A 23,478-nucleotide genomic window follows, 5' to 3' on the forward strand; every position below is an offset into this window, starting at 1 on the left:
TCAGCCAAATAAATCTTCTTTAAGAGGATTAGGAAACTTTCATTATCTTTATCTAACCTGAACTAACACTAACTCTGAAAAATTAATCTAGAGACCGGACAAAAGCCAGTAGCTGGTGCAAAGCCACAAGAATCTGGAGGCAGCATCTATCTGAGTGCTACTGGCCCCTCTGATCTGCCAGCACCTGCACCCCCTCATCAGAACATCCTCAAGATGCTGCTTTGCAACCCAACAGCATCTGCTATATTGATACACTTGCCTGTGAAGCCCGGTGCCAAAAGTCCTTCATGGCCACACAGTGACTTTGACCTCTCCCCCAAAACCATGGACCCTGTGCTGTTGGGATCTGCTTCTCCTCTGTGCCTGGCAGCATGCTGCTTTTGGCTCTTCTGAAGAACCTTCCTAACAAACCCCTGATGGACCAAGCTGAGCAACATGGTTCCAAGCTGTGGAGACAGGTCCAGTTCACAGCAGGGACAGGCAAAGGGGGAATAAGGAAGAGATCAGCAGCCCCACTGTCAGTTCTCAGGTGTCCTCTGCCCCATGTGATGACTGTATAGCACAGTGAGGCTGAGACAATGCCCGTTCATCTCCTCCCTGGCATGGTGGGCACTTGTCCACACCATGCCCTGCAATGCCTGAAGCAACTAATGCTGGCTCCAACTCCACTACCAAGAGGGTCTCCAAACCCTTCCCAAGTCCAGGCAGCCTTCCAGATCAAACCATCCAGCAACAGCACGAGGCACGTTCAGACCTACCTTGCACGATGAGATGGACGCGTGAGGTCTTGGGGTGATTGTCTGTCTGCACGGAGCAGGTGTAGGGGCCCTCATCATATATGTCCACGTTGTGTATCTTGATGCTGTACTGGGTTTTGGTGTTGGACAGGATGACCACGCGGTTGTCTATAGACCACTTGTCATTGCCGGCATACAGGATGGTGCTGCGGTTCAGCCACGCTACCCGCGTGACCCGGTCATCCACAGTACACCTGGAGGGGACACACAGAGGGTCAAACACCTGGAATGGGACACACAGAGAGCATCCTGGGTCCCAAAAGGGGATGGGAGCAGGATGGGAGTGTGGCTGCCCAGCACTGCCAGCATGGAGATGGTGCTGTGCTTCCCTGTTTCCACATCCCCCCATCACGTGAGATTTCATACAAACAGTGGGTTCTCCTGAAATAAAACCTCTCTTTTCCTTTTACACACAGCTGGGGAGCCACAGACAAAATTCCCATTGTTTGACTCTGCAAGCCAGCCAGACCATCTCTATCGCCCTTCTCACGCACCTCCACAGCCCCCCTCGCCTTCGCTGTGCACTGAGAATTCCAGATGAAGCTGTAAAATGTGCTGACAGTTCAGCTTGTCTGTACAGCCCTCAAGCCATCCCCGGGGTGATAAACACCCCCACTGCCAGGGACAGGGGCCATGGCACATGCACGGGGAGAGGGGAAGAAGAGAAACAGCTGGAGACGGCCAAGCCAGCACACGGGGAAGGCAAGGGAACATTTGGATAAGCAGCTGTAAATCCTACAAGTGCCTTGAAAACACAACGCGGTCGTTTCCATTATTTATTTCCTGCCTGGCTCCCACTCTCCCCGCTCTGAGACACGCAGGAGCTCAGCAGCTCCGGTCCACGGCGCTGAGTTACACTTGGCAAAGAATGGGATGGGGGGGAAGGGAATTAAAATGTTCCTGGAAAACATGGCTTTTTCATTCTGCTTGATAGCTTCTTCTCCATCTATTAACTTGTGGCCTTCTCTGCTGCCACCATGGCATCTGCAGCAAAAGCTCTGAGTGTTTGGTTAAATTAAGAGCCCAGTATCTCTTGGGAGTTCCACCTTTGCCACCTGAGGACCAGGCTAGGGAAGCTTTTACTTGGCATGAAAAAAATAACGGGAAAATCAAGCTAGACGTGAGCTAGTGCTGGCAGTGGCAGAGCTGCCACAGCTTTGTGCAGCCAGGACTGTAGGAAAAGGCACCTACAGTCAATCAAGAAACTCGTGCGAGTCCCTCTCCACATGCCTGTAAATTCAGACAGGGGCTGGGAGGCTGTTCCTGTCCTCATCCCTATCACAGCACCTCTCCTGCCCAGGCTCCGGGGGTGTTATATGCCTCCCTTGCTGAGATTGCAGAGCGTCACCTCGATCGAGATTATTAATCGGGCGCAGGGAAGGGGCGATACTTGGCATGTTTGAGGGTCCCCCCGGGTGCTCGGTTCAGAGGAACGTGCCATATATTCTCCTGCAAACAAGTAATTTTCCCCTTGCAGGAGCTGTACGTCTCTGCCAGCCACATCACGTACGGACGCCGGGAAAGACGGATGGCCCTCCACGCCCGCCGCGGCACTGCCGGCACGCCGGGAGCCTGCTCGGTGTCAGACATGCCCCGGCGCCAGCTCGGCTCTGCCGGACCAAGGCAGCCTTGTGCCGGCAGACGGCATCGTCCTTGTCGGGAAGCCAAGCCCTCTCTTCCTTCAAATTAACTGGGGGAGAGCTAAGCACAGCCGAGTTAAGTTCGGCCCTGGGGGATTCCAGTCTAGTGGACTATTACTGCTGTCTCACTTCATTATAATGAATAATAAAGAGATACTTACACACGGCTTCTGTAAATTATTCATTGCGTGCACTGAAAAATCAGGGCAGCAATATGTAAAACAGACAACTTGCATGTCTGCGCTCATATAAATATCCAGACTACAGCCCTGCGAGGCACTCTCGGGTCCCCTCATTAGGGGTGAAGCACAAGGACTCGGGTTTGAAGTGACGGGGGTGAGACGCTCGTGCCACCGCTGAGTACGTTTGGCTGTTGCTGCCCAGCTTCGGCTGGCACATGTGGAATATCCTTCCCAAGGAGGTCTGGGGCCAGTGCAGGATACCTGAGAACTGGGGTGGTTCATTCTGCATTTACAGCTCACATTTACATCTCAGAGCTGCACCCGCACAAGCACTCAGGGATGTCCCAGGTGGACACGCTCACAGGAGGGAGGGCAAGGACAGCATCACCCTCTCTTGTCCATGGTGCTGGTGACAGGTACTGCCCTCAAAACCACTTGGAACAAGCAGGCAGCAGCAGCCTGGAGATCTCTGTAACAAACCCATGGCAAGAGCAAGGAGGCAAAGGCTCCTCCTTCCCATCCCTCCAGCTCACTCTTCAGTTGCTGCCACTCAACAGCTAATTTAGGACCAAGTGCCTTCGGCTTTGTGCAGCATCATGCTCCTATCCACCGGAGCCCAGACTATCCCCTGCAGCTACAGATGACCAGACAACCCTCCTGCAAAAAACCAGCCCTCCTGCACCTCCTGGGAACGTGTCAGAACCACCACCAGCAGAAAAGCCCATCCACCAGCTGGCACAGAACACATGGCATTCCTGGGGGCACCTTCTCTGCTGATCTCACCTTCCCACTGCCAGTTTTCCCATGCCCTGGCAATTGGCACTACAAAGAGAATACCGACAGATATCCTGGCACAAGGAGCACCTCATCAGCTTCTTTACCTGTCTGGGAAAGCGATCTCCATTAGCTGCTAAGCTGACGGCGCTCACTTGTCTGCTGAGCCGTCTTTGCTCCCCATTTCCAATTGACCAGGATTATGATAATGTCTCCAGTAAGCAAACAGGTAAAGAGACTTCTGCAAAGTGTTTAGATAAAGCAGACAAGCTCTGACAAAGCTGGATAATAAAGCAGGCCAGGAGGTTTTCCCTTGAAGGGATCTAATTAAAACCAAAGACAAACTCCCATTAACAGTTTCCTGAAGGCACCGTATCCATCTCCAGAAACTGCCTTACGAGTCCAGAAGGGACAAAAGACAATAAAGAACCTGTCACGTGGGAGGGAAATAAACTCATCCTGGCTCCGCTGTTCACCTGGAGAAAGCCCATCAGCAAGGCAGAGGGAATATCTCGAGAATGATATCATCAGCCCGCAGTGCACGCTGCATCCCAGCTACCCCACGCATCCCTTCTTTGTGCAACGTGACCCGTCCCATCAGCTCCTCCATCTCTGCATCCCACTCACACCCTCATTGCCTTTGAGCAGAGACTTTTCACCATCTGCAACCCTTCAGCTGCCTCTAACCACTGTTGCTCTCTGTCAGAGTGGCTGGGGAGCTTTGGATGCTGGGTTTTGCTGGAGCTCCAGCCCCCACAGCACTCACAATGATACATGTGGGCTTTCGAAGGCTTCATCCCCTGAGACCCACATTGATCCCCTCACTCTGCGGGAGGACAAGAGCTGCTGTAGGGATCCCAGCGCTCCACCAGAGACGAGGGTGATGAACCTGAACACGGCAGCATGAGAAGATGCATGAGGGTGGGAGCTGGGGGCACCGATGCTGCGCTGCTTCCCCTCTAATTGCCCCTATTCCTCATTCTTAAATGCTAATTTTGAAGTTTGCCGTGGAATTATTTCACTTAGTGTCAACAATACAGATAACTCCGCTGACGTGCTCTTTGTGTTCAGTGGCACACAGTGACCGTCTCCCTCCTCCTGCACCTATTAAGAGACACCCCACATCTCTCCCACAGCAGGCTCCTTCCCAGCCCCATCAATGACACTGACAGTGCCTCTCCTACGTGTGGGATGAGCCGTAACACCCTCCACCTTCATCCCCTGCCACATCACAGACCTTTCCTGCACTGCTGACTTGGCTGAACACGAGGGAGAAGCCTGGGGCTGCCCTCAACACCTTCCCCATGGTGAAGAAAATACAGCGTCCAGGGTCAGCACAAGTTTTCTGGCAGTAATTTGGAGGGATAAATAACACACAAAGAGTTGGAAGCATAAAAGAAGTCTTGCAAAACCCTCTCCATGGGTGCAAAATATTCTGAGGAATGGGAGGCATGGGAGCCCAAAATGTTGATGCACTTCCTGAGACATCCAGGGGACGTGTTTGTACCTGAAGAGCCAAGACCACCGGTCCCTGTCCATGCTGAGAGGCTGGGGGAATGGATCAACCCAAATTTGTTGTACAAACCCTTTTGGACATATGGTAGGATTTTTGGCGCTGTCCGGTGCAGAGCCAGGACATGGACTTAACGATCCTTGTGTGTCCCTTCCAGCCAAGGATATTTGGTGATTCTAGGATTCAAACTCCTCCTGTTTCCTTGTTCAAACCAACAGTGCTCTACTTTTAAACTCCTCTATGGCCCTTCAACACCAAATTGCTTCTCTCTCCTGTAGGTAACATGTCTCGTCAGGATGACAAATGGAGATGCCAAAACCAGTTGCAAACTTGCCGGCTGACCCAGATTTCAGTGGCTAAAATAGCTCACCCGGATCGGGAGCGAAGCCCCTCGACAGTGACTGGGTGATGCTTCACCCTGGGAAGCCTCCAACCAAAAATACCTGTCACAGGGGCAGAATGAACACCCTTGTCTTTGAGAAGAAATTGTTAATCACATTTGCCAGAGATGCCTAATGGGATTTCTCCTTCACTTCCAATATTAGCCCCAGCTCCACAGTTAAGGGGCGCCGGATGTTTTTTATTCTGGGCGGCTGGAGCAAAGGCAGAGGAGATTTATTTGTAATCATCGGAAATAAACACATTTCCTCAGAAGTAAACACAAAAGAACAGAACCTGGCTGTGCTCCCACTTCGTTCAAGATACAAATGAGAAGCAGGCCTTTAAAACACAGCAGCTCCTCTAATCCTCTCCCAACAATGTAACCCGCCACATTATCTGCAGGGACAATGGCATCTGCGCCGTGTGACGGCGGGTCTCACACGGCAGTTCCCAAGGGCAGGACTGCCCCACCTGGGCTTCCGTGACTGCCATCCATGTTATTTATTCTGGGGGTGGAGGGCACGAGGCACTTTGTCTTTAGTCATGATCCTGTCCACTGGCACTCTGTCTCCTCTCTGAGGCACCCACAGTGTCCCTTCTCCCCCTCTCTCCCATTCATCCTGGTGCCTGGATGTGGAGTGCACAGCTCCACACCGTTTCCACACCATCCCAGCAGCCTGAGGACAGAGGACACAGCTCCATGCCATCCCCACACCATCCCAGCACCCCGAGGATGGAGGCACAGGTCCATGCCATCCCCACACCATCCCAGCACCCCAAGGATGGAGGCACAGCTCCACACCATCCCAGCACCCTGAGGATGGAGGGCACAGCTCCATGCCATCCCAACACCATCCCAGCACCCCGAGGACAGAGGGCACAGCTCCACGCCATCCCAACACCCTGAGAACAGAGGACACAGCTCCATGCCATCTCCACACCATCCCAGCACCCCGAGGACAGAGGGCACAGCTCCACGCCATCTCCACACCATCCCAGCACCCCGAGGACAGAGGACACAGCTCCACGCCATCCCCACACCATACCAGCACCCCGAGGACAGAGGACACAGCTCCACGCCATCCCAGCACCCTGAGGACAGAGGGCACAGCTCCATGCCATCCCCACACCATCCCAGCACCCCGAGGACAGAGGGCACTCGGGATGCACCATACAGCATCACCCAGCATGGCCAGCTCCCATCCAGCTCTCACCAACCACTCAGCAAGTCCCAATCCATAACCACACTCATGCCCGCTGTGGGAAAACAAGGAGCGTGGGATGTACAAGAGCTTGGCCAGCCTAAACATTTCTTCTTTTCTCCATAACATTCCTCCCTCCCCACCGTACACCACTCAGCCACTGCCTCCTGCAAAGCCACTCGCCACCAGCTCTCACTCTCTGCAAGTTTAATTAATTGCCTGGCCCCATTGCTACTGCTCCAATTCCCCAAGCCCTCCCAGTGCTGTTCAAACACACTCCAGACCACTGGAAAACCTGTTCCCTGCCAACAATCCCCTCCCCAAAGCCCTCTGAGGGCTATGGGACCCTTCTGCCCTCTCCAGAGGCTCGGGGCTTGCCAGGGAGGGTTTGTCCCTGGTGGTTCCCCTGCAGTGGCAGTTTGCCCACCACCAGGCACCAGAATAGAAGCTGCTCCCAGTGAAAAATCAAAGCCCAAATTGATACATTAGACACCGCTAAATATAAAATATCCATCTGCAAAGATAATAAGCCTGTGAGGGCAGAGGCTGTCGAGTTGCTCCATTTCAGATAGTTTAATGGTGTTTTGGTCCATGACTGCAGCTCCCAGACATTAGAATGATAACAAGATGATGAGGAGGGCGGGAGCCGTCTGCGCGAGGCATCAGAAGTCAAGACAACGCTCACTATGCAGTCCCTGAGGGGTCCATGCCACACAAAACACTGTCTGCTCTGCACCCAGCATTCACAGGGCTTTGGGTGGCCTCTGTGACAACCCAGAGCATGCAAAGGCTGAGCCTGGTGCCAGGTCGCTGCCAAGCTTGAGCTGACATTAATTCAGGGAGGGGGGTCTGAGCCCCCTGGAGTCAGGGGTGGACCTGGGACCACTGCAGGAGGCACAGAGTGATCCTAAAGCTGATACAGGCAGAGGTGTGCTGCAGGCAGCTTAGAAAGCAATTGCAATTTGAGGAGGGAAGGGATGCCCAGCAAGGTGAGCTGCTGCATGGTGCCCCCACTGACGGATCACATCTTCTCCCCAAAGCCATTCACGGGATTTTCTGAATTAATGCTCCACAACGAGCAAATCCAGAAACAGTCAGCTCTGTTAAAGCAAGCCAGGCTTTCCCTTCAGTTCGTAAGGCCCTTCTTTCACTCCTCATTGCTTTTACTTCCAGCTTGCAGGGACACATGTCACCCTGACAACATCATCAGCAAGGGGAAGGGGGGCTGGATGAGGTCACGTGCTCAGGTACGCTTCTCCCAGCTCCCACCTGGCTTTCCCTTATTTCTGACACAACAATGCATCAATATCCATGTCCACGCGCCGGGATGCTCCCCCCGCGTGGTAGGGAAGGTCAGAAGGCACCAGCTTAAGCCCCAACAGCCAACAGCTGTTATCAGCTCAGGAGAAATCTTCATAACGAAATATGAGGTGGCAGCAAAAGAAATAAAGCGGGAGGCCTTTGGATAGAGCAAATCAATGGGAATGTTTATAGAGCAGGTGGCATGTAAATGCTTCCATCAGAGTCAGTCGATGCTGGTGGCCACACCTCATCTCCCAAAGACAGAGATGAAAATGAAGGCACCGAGCAGGGGCAGCCAGGCCAGGAAAACCACAGAAATTGGAAGAAGTGCAGCAAAGCATCTTTCCTTGCCCAAAATTGTACCGTCATGGTTACACTCTTTCCCTCACACAGCCAGGCACTGATTTCCAACTTCCTCATGGTCCCTGGGCCATCCCGTGGTTTGAAGAAGGCTGGGACATCTTCCCAGCTCCTCTCCAAAAAAGATGGTCACCATCCAGCAGCGTTTAGCATGAAGGCATCGGTACCTGTCCTAGGAAACACGCACAGAGAGCTGTTTTCTCACCAGCAAAGGCAAATCCCCCTCTCCCTACACCAAGCCCTGCCCCACATCTCAGCAGGGAAAAACCCAGGGAGAGACACCTGCCAATGGCATCAGCACCCTTCAAGGTGCTGATTAAGGGACACAATCTGGAGATCCCCCTGCCCTTGGCACGCCGGCATCAGCAGAGCCCCCTGCTCAATCAGCACCCGCACCCTGCCTAAATCAGCACTAATCTCACACAATACAGCACCTGCAACCGGCTGATTTCCAGTGTTCTTCATCAAAAGCAGCAAAGAAAACACTGAGATCATCACTAGCAGAGCTGAGCAGTTGAGAACCTCAAGTCCTCCACGCCTGTGCTGGGATTGTGGGGTTGGGCTTTTTCCTTGTCATTGCTTTTTTTGCCAGGTTTTTTCATTCACCTGCCCAGGCAGGGAGAGAGAGGAATAACTTTGGCTGTCACAGCTGGACACGCAGTTCTGTGGCGGTAATTAGCGCACGGCAACACGGGGCTCTGACCACTCTGATTCAGCCATCCTGAGGGGACTGGTGACCGTCTCCATTTCAGATGGATAAGGGGGACACTTTCAACCCAGGAGGATGCGGCTGTGGCTCTGGCAGCATCCCACAGTTGCAAAAGAAGAAAGGATGCTGGCAGGCTGATTAAAACCTGGACTGCGAGAGAAGCATCTGGAGCAAAATCATCGGACACTTGTCCCTGCATTGCAAGGAGGGAAAATTGGTCTGAAGCCACCCCAGTGCGGGACAGGGGGGCAATGCAGCAAGGGAATGGTGTTATCACCCCAAAAGGGGTTCCTGGGGTTAACAGCAGCAGGTAGGGCCCTTTGGAAGGAAAGCCAGCCATGTCTCCATCGCACGTGGGCCTCACTCTTGGTCGGTCTATCTGGCCACACCACCCTCCCCAAGAGTCAGGGTGGAAAGCAAATCTCTTCTCACATCCTGCTGTTGATTACCACCAAAAATATATTTGTCACGAGATGCCCACCGCTATCTCTGTGGCTCTTAAGGGTAATGGAGAGGTTTCAGTCTTTGGAGGATAAGTCTCAAGCTCTTGGCTGCTTGCCCAGGAGGATTATTTTACATCAGGTTGAGTTCTGTAGTAATTATCTTCAAAACAGCTGGACTGCTGGATAAACTCGCTGTATCTTAATGCACGATACGGGAGCAAACGCAGGGAATTAAACTGCAATTCCAGACAGATCGACGGAAAAACCTCTCGCTAGTGCTTCAGAGGCTGAGGCTCATGGCTCCTCACATGTTAGGGGTGGGGAGGCATTTGCTCATTTGAAATCAATTCCAACTTCCCCAGAGACAGAACAGAGAAGGAAAGAAGATGCTGGATGAAGATGTTTTACACTCAAGCTTTCAGTGGAGAAAAACAGCACCGTTTTTCTGAGCCTCATGGCTGGAAGATGAAGCAGTATTTGATCCTGGCTGGACAGCTTGATGTTCCACACAACCCCGAGACTTCCATAAAAGCTCCAGCTTTCCAAGGTCTTGGCTCCACACTGCGCCACTCACTGTGGTGCCAGCGGGCAAGGAAAGCCAAAGGGGAGATCAGCTCACTCCTTCCACACCCATCCCACCTGGAAGTCACTCCCAGTGCCCAGCCGATCCCATCCCAAGAGGACAAAGACAAACCAACGCCCAGACTGCTCCACCAGGATGAATTAAAAGGAAAAAAATCAGGTACTTTCACAACTGTGCCACCACAAGATTTAGGTGCAAAATCCTTGCAGAGAGAATTAATAACCTCTAAAAAGAGGGAAATTCTGCCGCTGGAGAGTGAAGCCGTACTTCATGGCGAACACCGTAAAGTGCTCCTGCCAAACACGAGATGTGTAAACGACCTGGGTGAGCCATCAGCTCAGGAATATAATTGCCAATTTGCAGGAATTTCACCAGCAATTAGGCAAAATAAAATAACCCACCAGAGGAAATCCTTTGCTTGCTGCTCCCACACCTCCCTGACGCATCTGATTTCCACCCACCACTGCTCTGCCGGGATGAGGGTTGGATGCTACAGGCACTAAGGAGCCAGGTGACAGCTCCATGGAGATGAAGAAGACATCTCCAGTGCCAGATAAAGAAGTTGTCATCAGTGTGAGATGACAACAGACACTCCTGGGCACAAGCCAGATGAAGACCTGTCCTGTTGGTACCCCCTCTCCGAGCATCCCCGAGAACCAGGAACCTGATCTCGGTAACCCCACGGGGCCGAACAACTGCATGCAATTAGGGGGTTTATTTGTTTGAGTTGCACGTGAATATCCCAAATTACATTATCAGATCATAGTCCTGCTTCTGATTTATTCCTTCTTTGTTCTTCAAGTCTTCGTACATCTAAGCAATTAACCTCTCAAAGAGCTGGAGAACACATAATTATCCTCATTTGTCTAAACGTCACCAAGATGGCTGCCTTTCAATTAACCTTCTGGGAATGGAGGGAAGTTGGAGTGATACAGTGATCATTTCCAACTTCAGCTTAGGCTGCTGCTTTTTTTTTTCCCCTTAAAGTAATTTAATTGAAATATTCAGATGATAAAATATAGCCAGATAACTGTTACTGCAGCTAACGGGATCAAGAGGGGGCTTGCAATCGAAAAAGAAGTCAAACGAGGTACAGTAATATTATACAATACGTGGCACTTCCATCTAAAAATATCAAAGCGCTTTGTGTTTATTAATGAAGGGAGCATTTCGCACTCCCCTGCCAGGCTGAGACTTACATCCCTTCAGTATGTCACTGCTATTGATGGGGAAACTGAGGCAGGGGATGTGCTCTGGCACCTGGACTTTACAGAGTCAATCCCTATGCAGCCAGGAGCTTCCCAAGAGCACCTTCTCATGAACCCCTATGAGAAGTTGGCTCCATCGTGAAGTCAGCACGGGAGACGCGGTGGTGGCCGAGCTGCTTTTGCTTTTATTTATTTTAATAACAATAACCCCAGTTCTGCTGAGCTGGTGTCTGCCATGCCAGCGAGCAAGGGAGCCGTTCCCACCCATCGCCTCGCTAATAAATATGCATCATTCCAGCTGGGAAGTGCCAGGTCAAGCTTTGCACCCACACGAAGCATGACACCAGCATCGTCTGGCACGGGCGAGCAATATTTATACACACCCCCGCTCATAAATACACAGACAAAATAAACAAGCCAGCTCCAAAGTTCAGCGCATCTCCTCCCTGACAAGCGTGGCTCCTCAATTCCCCACGGTGCCACAGCTCCGCTCCCGGCGTGAAATTGAGCTCTCCAAAAAGCAATTTGGGCTCCAGCACTGCTCCAAGCCCTGCTTGCTGCCTCCTGCCCCGGCAGCACCGAGGTGGCTGTGGCAGGGCCTGCACTCACCCTCCCTGAAGACTCAGTGGGTTGGGGGAGGCCGGACAGAGCTCCCTCATGAAGGGACACTGAGGCATGATGATGCACAGGACTCATTCCCTGCATCCTTCCCTCCCAGCCTCACGTGCAGATCAGTGTTTCAGCACTCTGCTGATCCGCACAGGCGAGCGGGGAGGAAAGGACGTGGGAATACCGGAGGGTCCCCACTGGGGACACCGCAAACCCGCGTCTCTCCCGGTGCGTTCATGCGGAGACGAGAAGCCAGGGTAACACAACAGCCACCAAGTTTATTCTCGGCACAGGCTGGCGGCGACGTAATTAAAATGCAGGTCGGAGTCAAGGAACCTTCCAATAAATCTTTGCTTTTGGCTCTTGGGCTTGACAGGAAGCCTATACCTGGCGCGGGGAGTACAGACCGAGGGGGAGGCACGGATAAAGGCTCTGCTTTATGGACAGCCATTTTAATGTTTCGTTTGAGTAATGGGCCTTGCAAATTAGCACCCCGGCGGCCTGAAATACATATTTTTCCAAGGACATGCAGACTCCCGATCCAACAGGTGATGTGGGCAAACAAGCCCTGAGGGCAGCTGTGATCTGAGCTCTTTGCGGCTGCAGTCATGTTCTATCCCAGCCGGGATGATGAAGAAGAAAACAGAGAGCTTGGAGGGGGAATCCGGAGGCTGGGGGAGGAAATGGAGCAGAAAACGATCCTGTGTGAGACCAGCGAGGGGCTGATGAGCGGGGCAGTGGCAGGGAGTGCCCGGCAGCCTCTGGAGGGAACTAATGCTGCTCTGGCAGAGCACGGCACATCCCAGCCTCTCTTCCTCCAGGGAATCTGGCAAGACACTCCAGGGCACGTCTGTGACATGCGCCTCTCCCTGCACAATCAAAACTATGGATCTCTGGCTCTCGATGCAGCTTGTCTGAGCATCTGGCACTGGGCTGAATACTCAGAAAGGCTGGAGGTGCTGCACTTACACTGGGGAGAAAGGGAATGCCTCGGTTGTGGGGAAATTAAGCTGGCAGCCAGTGGACTACCCAATGGGGCTCCAGCTTCTCCAATGCAAACGTGGCAGGAAAGATGGACCATCCCTGCAATAAGTGGGAGAGGAGAGTCAGGAGAGCAATGGAGAAATATGTGCGGCTGAACACGAGGGGGAGCTCAGGCCAGAGCGTGCAGGGGAGTACAGAGCAGAGAGCAGAGCCTACAGCTCACCCTCTCTCTCTATCCCTCCTTTTCTGCCTCCTCTCCTTCTTCTACCTCTATCCTTCACACCCCACCATGTACATAATCTGTCTGGCTGTCACCTTCCCACACCAGCACAAGAGGTACTGCGGCTCCATCAAACTTTCAGAGGAAAAAGCTGATTGAGCACTCAGGGGATGTGTCTGAGCTGCCTCAGACAGACATAAGTGCACAGCATCTTCCCCCCTTGCACGGACCTGCACACGTGGCTGGGCATGCATTCAAATCAGAGCTAAACATGTGCCTGCAAATCGTTCTGAACCTCAAATGAGGAGCTGGATGCCTGGAGTTCTCCTCCTTGTTGTCCACACAGTCTCCTGCAAGAGGCATGGGGTGACACCTCCCTGTCAACACACACCTCTGCCTCTGGATTTCACTGCACAGACCATAAAGGATGGGTGGACAGGACGAAAGCAAGCTCAGAGCCCAGAGCAGCAGTTTGCACTTTACTTGCAGCTTAGATCAAAAGTGTCCAAAAAGGATTTGGGAGCAAGCTGAGCTGGTGACCAAAACATGAACTTTGCCAAAGACCCCTGTGTAGCACCACAGTGTGCCATGGAACTGGAGATGGGCTCCTTCCTGACCGACTCCATGCCCATGGCACACCTTGCTGCATCTCCCGGATGTCTCCAGCACAGGGAAGTTGTACTTGGGGAGCGGGCAGCTCTGCCTGCCGCTCCCACTCACCCTGCCAAGTTTCAGTCATCCAGGATGTGATTTGGAGAGACAGCTCTGAACTCGCCGGGAGAGGCAGGAGTTTCGGCGCAGTGTATCCAGCACTCCCGAGGCACTCCAGAGCTGCAGCACAGGGCCCGCGTGCCAGCCACCAGTGCGTGCTTTTCCAACCGGGGAGATGCTCTGGGGCAAAGGGGAAGGAGCCGCCTTTCAGAGGTACCACACGTTCCAAGATGATGCTGTTTTATGCACCAGCATCTCCCTCCAGGAGGTTTGACTGCAGCTCGCTGGGGGGAGTGCGACAACTTCCACCTTTCTCCGCAGGTACAGGGGCTGAGCTCTCGGGAATTCCAGCCACCCAGAGCCATTGCATTTCATTTATAGCCACAAGGAGTGGCCAGAGCCACCCCATCAGTAAATCCATGGTCTTGTTGCCACTCTAAGGACATGCTGAGAGCTGTTCCGAGAAATCCCTGCAACTTTAATACCCGGAATGCCAAAAAACGGCCATGGTGATGCCAGCTATTTCTGCCACCCACTCGTGTGCACCTACAGTGCAGCGAGACAGAGGACTGGGCCAAGGTGCACGGAAATCATTTTCTGCTGGCAAAGCTGCCGACTCAAGGAGAAACATAAAACCCTCGATGAAGGGCTTGTCTAGTTTATTATAACATCGGCTTTAATTTATGCGCCTGCCTTTTATGATTGTTCTCTATCGCTGTTCCTGGGGCTTATTTATAGAGGGCCATTAGCACAGAGAGCAGGCCCTGATGAGGGAGCATTTGCAGTCCACCGGGGGACTGGGATATAAACCGAGCTGAGGAGGAGGCAGCGAGCTCTCGCAGGGGGCTGCCAGAGCCCTCTCTCTGAAAGCTGAGAAGGATAATTTGATCTCAGAGAGTGATACAACTTCATTTCACGTGGCTGCCTCTGGGCAGGCTGCAGCCTCCTTCACATGCACTTTGCTGAATTCCCTAGTCCCAAACAAACTCGGCAGTAAGTGGAGGGGAAGTAGAGAGCTTTGGATCCAAATGTCCACACCAAGCACAAAGACAGGGAAAAGCAACTCAAGGATGTGAAAGAGATCCCAGGGCAAGGCAGGGGAATCATGGAATGGTTTGGATTGGAACAGACCTTAAAGCCCATCTCATTCCAAACCCCTGCCATGAGCAGGGACACCTTCCACTATCTCAGGTGCTCCAAGCCCTGTCCAACCTGGCCTTAAATATTTCCAGGGATGCAGCAGCCACAGCTTCTCTGGGCAACCTGTGCCAGGCCCTCTCCACCCTCACAGGGAGAAATTCCTCCCCAATATTGCATCTAACCCTTTCCTCTGTCCGTTTAAAACCATTTTCCCTTGTTCTGTCACTACAATACCCTTAAAAATGGTGCTTTGCAAGAAGGGAGGAGACAACCCCAACTGCACGGTGCCCAGGCAGTGCATCCCAGGATGCTGATATTAGCCCTCATCCCTGCCCAGGCATCCCAGCCTTGTGCCCATCTCATTTCCTTCCACCTAAAAGCAAAACACTTTGCAGGCTATGCAAACACCCCCACGATACACAGGAAAACTTCACAAATTATTCCTATTTACAAACATCGCTCTCCAATCTCCAGCACAGCGCAGACAGGCAATCCTATGCTGGTAATTAAAACCACAGGCACCAAAATGATGGGTTAATTAAAGGTCCAACCCACCCCCAAAAACACACCGATGTGCAGGGAAAAATGCACTGGGTTCAAACCTCAGCGAAGCGGGAAGGTGGGTCTGTTGGCAGAGAGAGACGATGTAAAATGAATTTGTATGATCAAAACCTTCCCGTACAGTTCGCAGGTAATTTGCGATGAGAACAAAAGCTTTAAATTCATCCACTAAATTATTCACTACAAATCGTCCTCTTGGCTCCCGCGCTTGTGTCCTTCAAGCTGTTCTAGGTGGTGATTATGTCCCCTCGGTGCTCAGGGAGGCCTCGGGGAAGCGGCTGCAGGAAAGACGGAGCCGCCGATCCGACACTGGCAGTTTGATTTACAGAGAGAACTGGGGAGAGGAGACAGCAGCCCTCAGGAAAAAAGAAACTTCAAGCTCTAACCATCCCATCAAGGGGCTTTCTGCGTTCTTTATGTGGCAGATTTTTTTGCTCTCTTTCGTTTTCCGCAACAAGCTCCCGCTGCAGGCACAATAGATGATGCTAAATTATTTTGGAATATGCTGAGAATGCCCTGCTTGGCCAAGCGAAGCCTCATAAATCATTCCTCTTCCTCCACTCCCTTTCCTATTCCTGATCTCTCTTTCAGGCTGTATAATGCCAGCTTGCTGGGGAGCCCATTGCCCTGGCACCGTGGGCCCTGCCAAGAGTGACCGGAGCCATTCCTGCTACCGAAGGGATGAGACCACGCGACTGGGACAAACTGGAGTCACTTGAGCTGCTCACAAGGTCTCTACATCCCAGCAACCAGTTCTGGAGCCCACCTGGCTGCAAGGCAGCCCCGCAGCAGCCCATAGTGGTGACAATTCCATGTACTGCTGGGAAGGGACGGGAAAAGCAGTTCCATTCATGCGTCGGATGTTTAAACATCACCCCTGATGGAGCTGGTGATTAGGACTGAGTTCCTCTCTTGTCACTAGGTTCCTCCAAAGCAGGGGAGATGCTGGCAAAGGACCTGGCAGGGCAGAGTGTGCCAGTAGTGGTCTGAAGCAGAGGGAGAAAAGGAAAGCTGGGGAGAGGAAAGCCCTGCATGGAGGAGATGTGGAACTCATTCAGCTTTTGTGCTGTAGCTGGAGTGGCTGCGTGGCCCAGGGCTGTCACCCAGGCTCCTTACACCACGACTAAAATCACACTTTCCACTAGAAACCCCAGAGCAGAGATACCTTAGTCAAAGGCAGAGGCCCCTCCAGTTAGAACTGATGGGAAGAAAAGCACTTTGGACCAGGAACCACAGTGTGGCAGAAGCACAGTCATCTTCTAATACCTAAAGTGACATTTTCCGAGTCCCTCACGCTCAGCTGTGACACTGACAATGTCATAATAGGGATATGAGTGCTGTGCATCTCCGTGCTGGCCTGGTACCCATCACTCAGGAATGATGGAGAGGCAGCAGGCTTGGGAAGCTGCTGACAGGAAGGAGCAGTGAGCAGCTCCATTTGCAGCCCTGGACAAGGACCACATTCCGTTCCCTTCCCGGCTCAGAAAAAGCTGGATTGCCATCTTCTATGGCTTGGCTGTGAGCTGGCCTGGAAGCACTGAGCCAGGCATTTTGGAGAGGCCAGCAGGATGAGGCAGAGTCCCCTGAGGTCACCCCAGGGAGGAGGGAGCCCTGTTACCCATCAGCGTTTGATGCACCCAGAGCTGCAGGATGAGGCTCGGGGTACCAGGGGCAGACCTGGGGTCCCCCAGCCCTCAGCATCACCCCTTCACTCCTTCCACCTTCCCACCCACAGACACAAGTGAGGTTTAGCTTGGGTTTTTCAATCACTGCCCTTCTGCCCTCCCCAGGAAAACACTACAAACCCCAAATGCAATAAGAGCAGCCACCCCTGCCCCTCCAGAGCCTGAGCTTTGTGACTCTGTAGCCATTTCTCGCTCACTGTGTTTTGCACAGACCAGATGTGACATCCTGAAGAGCCGAATTTCAGGCCCCTTGGTTATTTCTTAGATGGAGCTGCTATTTTAGACAAGACAGACACAAAACAAAAACAAAACCTAAAGCAGAAGCAGAAGCAGAGGGGAAAAGCCCTCTGAGCGTCACAAATGGTGACAAAAATCCATAGTGAGGCATTTGTCTTTGGTTTTTAACCAGAGGAAGGTGAAAAAGCCAAGTGGAGCTGCAAACACACAGGGACCATGTGCCCCAGTAGCCCTGTGGGTCTGGATGGGAGCTGCTGGCAGGCAGGGAGATGCCAAGAACTCTGCCAACACCAGGACCAGGGTTGGGGATGACCCAGTGGACAGGGGGATGCACTCACTGGACATGTGCATCACCCCCTCACCCATGCCAGCCCCTTTGCTGGGAAAACCAGGCAGCCACAAGCACATGACTTCCCTCCAGTGCTTTTCTCAGCATGTTTGGATCACCCAGCTGCAACTCCCACCTCTTCCATCAGGACCTCTGCTGGAGTCAAAGTCCCTTCAAGCCAGACCACCCATACCAACGAGACCCAAGGTACCCAATATTTCATCCCCAGTATCCCAGAAGGGCTAAGGAACATGTGGACGCGCTCCATAAAGCCACCATTAGAGATCCCCTGATGGAGATGGATTATAATTTGCAAATGATTAAAACACAATTAACGGCGGTAGGGAGGTACTCGAGGCTCTGCAAAGGAGCTGTGCAAATGAGGAGTTATCAGGACCTTCGGTGTCCTAAGCACCTGTCAATTCTTGGTTGAAACAAGTGCATTAGCCTCGTCCAATATCCATCTAACCTTTCCACTCTCCCTTGCTCTGTTTCCCTGGCAACCAGTTAAAAGTGCTGGAAAAAGGCACAGCTGCTTTCAGAAAAAAGAAAAGGAAGAGGAAAAAAAAGGCAGTGTGTTCTTTTAAAGCACGTGTGCTCATCACTCTTTCCCCCCTCCCTCTGTCTCTCCTTTAGGTGTCCGTGTTTTCCCTGCCCAGCTTGGCTCCAACTCCAAGACCTCAGCAGGAGCTGCCACGCGCTCAGAGAACAACGAGCGGGGTGGGGATGGCTCTGCCATCCTGCTCTCCCTGGGGATGGCCAGACGAACCACGAGCCATTGCAGAGAACCACTTGGGACTGCAGAGAAATGGAGGGAAAGAAACCCAGGAGGTGGCTCACCATGGGAAGCTGCTGAAAGGGGAGATGCTGTCCTGAACCAGCCCGTTCCTGGGGCAGGAGACCTCAGCGTGCCCCCCTGGTATGCTCCCTGCCAGGCACCTCACAGCAGAGTCACACAGGGCCTGCACAGCTCTCCAGAGAGGTACAAGTGGAACACTCCACATTTCATGGTGCTCCCTGTCAGTCTCTGAGCAAAACAGCAGTTTAACAAAGATCAGGACTTGAGGCTGTCACTAAAGCCTGCTCCACTGCCTGCTAAACAGGGTTATTTTTCCTTTCTTGCCTTTTCTCCCTGCTTCTGCCTGCCTGGGCAGCATGTCCCAGCACAGCCATGCTGATGAGTGTGGCATTTGTCCTGACACCTTTGGGAACTCAGCTCCTAAAGGTAGAAGGAAAACAGCAATGAGAGCAGCCGTCACAAAAGCTGGAGTGGGGAGGAAGGTGCTCAAAGTCTGTCACTGCCACACTCTCCTGTCTCCAGAAGCAAATGCCAGAGAGGGGCTGGAAATACATCCTCTTCCCCAGGGACAAGCCAGCACCCAGAGCAGCCTGCTCTGGGTGAGGAGAATGGGGCAGAAGAGGGAAAGGTTTTCCAGGTGCTTCAGGAGCTGTCACAAAGGATGGAGCTGGGAATGCAGTGGGCAGGAAGAGCAGTGAAGGTGGGATGGGGTCCCTCTGATGAACCCTGCAGTCCTTCATGGCACTGTTCTGTCAGGGAGGGTACAATATCAAAGCTCTTCAGTCCTGGAAAATGCTGGGAATCTCCTTAGAAGGGAAAGAGCCTCATGGTGCTACATTTGCTGGACTGACCACAAATCTTCCCCCACACCAGAGAGGCTCCAGGAGAACAAAGGCCCTGGGATGGCTCCATAGGCAATCAAGCCTCATTTACTCTTCTGCTCAGTGAACAGCTCCATCCACACATGGATTCACTGCTCCATGCCCCGGCCTGGCTACTGGCACACACAGGGATTGCTGATAGCCCCGCATCCTTTATCCTGTCCCTCCCCAGCATCTCCAGGAGCAGGGGCTGAGGATCGACCCCACAGCAGCTTCCCTCTTACATGGGGGACAAGGAGCAGAAAGGGGTGGCAGCAGCATGGGGAAGAGCTTTATTGTGTTAATTAATTGCTTGGTTTGAAGAGCCACTGCCACTTTGCACTCAGCATCTTAAACAGAGGGAGGGGGAAAAGAAACAACCCATTAAACAACACACATGGGGAAAAGAAACCAAAACAAAGGAAAAAATCACCCTAATCTAATGTTTTGCAAACACTGGGCACCCAAACAGCTGATCTTTGTCAGGAACCTTAGTTCCAAGAACCACTTAGAGGCTTTCATCAACACATTATAATATTAATCAAGACTCATAATGCAGAGTGATTTGCATGCCAACAAATATATTTACACTGTAAATTGTTTGTTGAGAAGCCTCAGAGAAATATGCAATTCACTGCTATTGAACTTGGGTAGCAGGGAAAAAAAAATAAAAGCACCAAATCCCTGTAGAGTTGGTTCCTTCTTGTTTTGGCAACACGAGCCATTAGCATGCACACGCACTTCCACGTGGGTTTTTGCTCGAAGCCGTTTACAGTTGGAAGTGGAAAAGCTCAACAAAGTTCCCACAGTTAAACCCAGGTCACTGTCTTCTCCATGGAGGAGACACAGCCTCTGGTAAACTTGTCCAGCAAGAGCCAAGGAATCAAAGCACAACAACTGTCCCCCACAGGTGACTCTGTCTGACCCTCAGAGTGACCCCAGGCTATTTATGCGGTTCTGCTGTGAAAGCCAAAGTGACCCCAGAGAAGTCCTTCTCCCACGGAGGGGAGGATGGCCAAGCCCAGGGAGCTGAGCAGCTGGAGAGGCAATGGCAGAGATCCCAGTGCCCACAGCCCCCAGCTCAAGTCAGCCAAAAAGCCTGAGGATAGTTGGACTTCATCTTAGAGGCCTTTCCCAACCATAACGACTCCATGATTCCATGATGTCCTGCTGCAGAGGACCATGGCAGACTGTGGGAGGTGACTACTCACTCCTGGGACCTCCTGCATGTCCCTGCCAACAGGGAGCACTGCTCAGAGAGACAGCTCAGTTCACATCTCAGGGTTCAGGGGTCTGACCCACACTGACAAGCCCTTACAGACTCCAGGGCACTGTGTGGAAAGGCCAAGAGGAGCAGTTATCCTCATTATCTGCACAAGTCCACACCACCACCTGTATCTACAGCATGGAGGGAGAGGACAAGATGGGAAGCAACACCACTGGGAGGTCTTTTCTAACCTAAGTGATTCTATGACTCCAAGAGCATTCAAATGGTTTGCACGCTGATGCCACGCTTCTTGTCTCAAAGGATCTTCTCCTCCTTTCTCTCCCACTGCTTTTACCCCTTGCACCCCTGCTCTGCCCACCACGGTGTGCAAGTCCTGCCGGGTCTCCGTGCCGGGTGTAAATGAGAGCCTGCTGCGCTTCCCATCCGGCTTCTCCCCTCCTCGCCTGCCTGGGGCTCTGGGGCTGGGAAGGATGATTAGCAAAGGTGTTAGAGGAGAATTAAACGGAGTATTCTGCGGTGCCTCTCTAAGCTGCTGAAGAGCGGATTAGCAGGAGGCATTGATCTCCTGGTTCAGAGACCTTCTAAAGAGCTAGGCAGAAAAATAATGGGAGGGAGGAGGGGGGAAGCTAATTAACACTTCCAGCCCTCCATGTGGAGCTGGTATTAATAGACTGGATACGAGATGCCCTGGTCAGAATAAGTGGTGTTTGTTCATCCAGTGGGCTTGCTTGTGTGGTGAGCAGGAAGGAGCTGGGAGACAGGACCAGCACTAAGGAAGGGAAAACACAGAAATCACAGAATCCCAGAACGGTTTGGGTTGGAAACAACCTTAAAGCTCATCTCATTCCAAGCTCCATGCTGTGGGCAAGGACACCTTTCCCTAGACCAGGCTGCTCAGAGCTCAATCCAACCCAGCCTTGAACAGTGCCAGGAATGGGGCATCCACAACTTTCTAGGCAATCTGATGACCCAGAGCAGCAGAGAACCCTGTCTCAGGTCACTGCTGTCCCGGTGGAGTTGGGACAGGACCAAAGGCTGCTCTCACACAGGTACCTCTGGCCACAGCTAATGCCTTTGCTCCAGCTTTTTACGGGAAGCCTGAAGCTGAAGATGCACTCCTGCATCCTGACATCCTGCCCCCCAGTTAGCAGCTCTTTTGGGATGACATCACATTGCTGCTTCCAAACCCACCATGCCACCCCTGTGACAAGCAGGGAAGTGATCTGAAAGCCCAGGAAGCGTTTCAGCGGAGCAGTGAAAATCACAGGAATAAACTTGGCGGGTCTGTCAGGTGGTTTGATCTGTTTGCATTTAATACTCAGTTTCTCTACGTGTGCGCAGCGCAGGTCCCTAATCCCTGCTCAGTAATTACCAACATTAGAGGACCAGAGCTCAGCCCTACCCATCCATGTTCGCTAATGCCTGCACAAGCATTTCCCCAACCCTTGCCGTGCCATGACATTAAGGACAAGCAGATGCCTTCAAGCTCTCTGTTCACAATGATTGCCCTACAAAAACATCCGGGAAGGAGAAAGAGCTTGGTTGGGGGCAAAGGGGCATATTATTTGATAAAATCATAAAGAGCAGTGCATCCTGCAGAGGAAGAGTCTCTGAGACATAAATGTCAGGTTTATGAACAATTGAACTGCTCCGTGCTTGCCCGAAATTGCTCTTTAAGGTCAGCGCTGTAAGTGCTCCCTTGGGAAATGAACTGCGGGACAGAGCCAAGCAGGGAACGGCGGCTGTCCCGTCACCAAAGTGGGGCAGAGACACAGCACCGGGGCGAGAAGCCACGGCCCGGAGGTGTGGCTGCCCACACGATCCCAGACACCCACGCACGCTCCCTTTTTGGGAAAAGCCTTGGGAACAGGAGCATCGCTGCCTCCAGCCCGCTGCCTGCCAAACCCTGGGCTGGCACACCAAGGAAGCAGCGACTCCGCTCTCAGAAATGCAGATTTGTCTGGGCAGCCGCAGCACTTGGATGGGTTGTGCTCAGACACTGCACTTCACCTTGGAATTAAAGTGATGGGATGCAGACAGACCCTTCCCCAACTGAGGGCAGTGGTCCCTCCTGCCATGAGAGTGCTTCCTCCATGGAAATGAGTGTTATTTTAGCAGAATTTGGTAAAGGAAGGCTGTGAGTCCACAGGGGAACCAAGGAAAAGCCCCAGACTATTTGAAGACAACAAGCTGAGCACGCTCCAGATGCATCTAAATCTCAAGGAAAGACCAACCAGATGTGGCTTATCCAGCTTAGCAGTTGGGCTGGCCGAGGGGGCTGGAGGCAGTGGAGGGGTGAGCCATCAGTAACACCAAGAGGCCACTTCACACTGATCTGAGGATGAGAAATGCTGGCAGGAGCAGTAAATGCTCCAGCACAACCTAGGGTGCCAAAAAGGCTCACATGTGACACCCAATTTCACAGCTGCTCATGCAGGGTCTCCCGGCTTTCCCTAAACCAGGCAGGGTGACAGAAGACCGAGCCTGTAGCCACAGATCCCGGGATACCTCTGCTCCTCCTGCCTGCCCACCAGGGAGGACGCCCCATGAGGAAACCCACAGGGCTCTGGAAAGCAGCTCAGGGCATAAATCAGAGCAAGGTGGAGCTGGGGAACTGCTCTCACAAAGGTTACAGCAAACAGCCTTGAGAGGAAGCAGGAAGGGTGAACTAACACAAGGCATTTTATATTCCTCCGGGTAGTTGTGACGGGACCTTGATGGGCCATATGGTCTTGTCTTGACCCTTAAATCATCTTATGCCCTTCTAACAGCAGCCATCGCTGTTGCTGGCTTCCATTCCCTGTTATTCTTGGCACTGGGAGGCCGGGAATGCGAGGCAGCTCAAGCCCGTAATGAGATGCATCAGATGGAGACCATCTGGAAGGAGCATCCAACTTTAACCTTGAGGGCTACTTGGAAAAGGACCTTCAGCCAGCAAAAGCCGCCTTCCCACCGACAAACAGCCCTCTCTCGACTGCTCCTCGCAACATTCCAGGGTCTTGGGAGCCGTCAACCTCCAAAG

General features: G+C 52.5%; 1 protein-coding gene across 3 annotated transcripts in view; it reads right to left on the bottom strand.

Annotated features, from left to right (window-relative positions):
• LOC116455708 (opioid-binding protein/cell adhesion molecule homolog) overlaps positions 1-23,478 on the bottom strand; it is a 294,183-nt gene that overhangs the window by 22,077 nt on the left and 248,628 nt on the right. For all 3 annotated transcript variants that reach the window (XM_032133915.1, XM_032133914.1, XM_032133916.1), the window contains one exon: positions 759-991. In XM_032133915.1, the coding sequence (XP_031989806.1) occupies positions 759-991 (233 nt within the window). The remainder of the gene's footprint in view (positions 1-758; positions 992-23,478) is intronic.

The sequence above is a fragment of the Corvus moneduloides genome, chromosome 25 (assembly GCF_009650955.1).
Source record: "Corvus moneduloides isolate bCorMon1 chromosome 25, bCorMon1.pri, whole genome shotgun sequence".
Taxonomy (NCBI): Eukaryota; Metazoa; Chordata; class Aves; order Passeriformes; family Corvidae; genus Corvus; species Corvus moneduloides.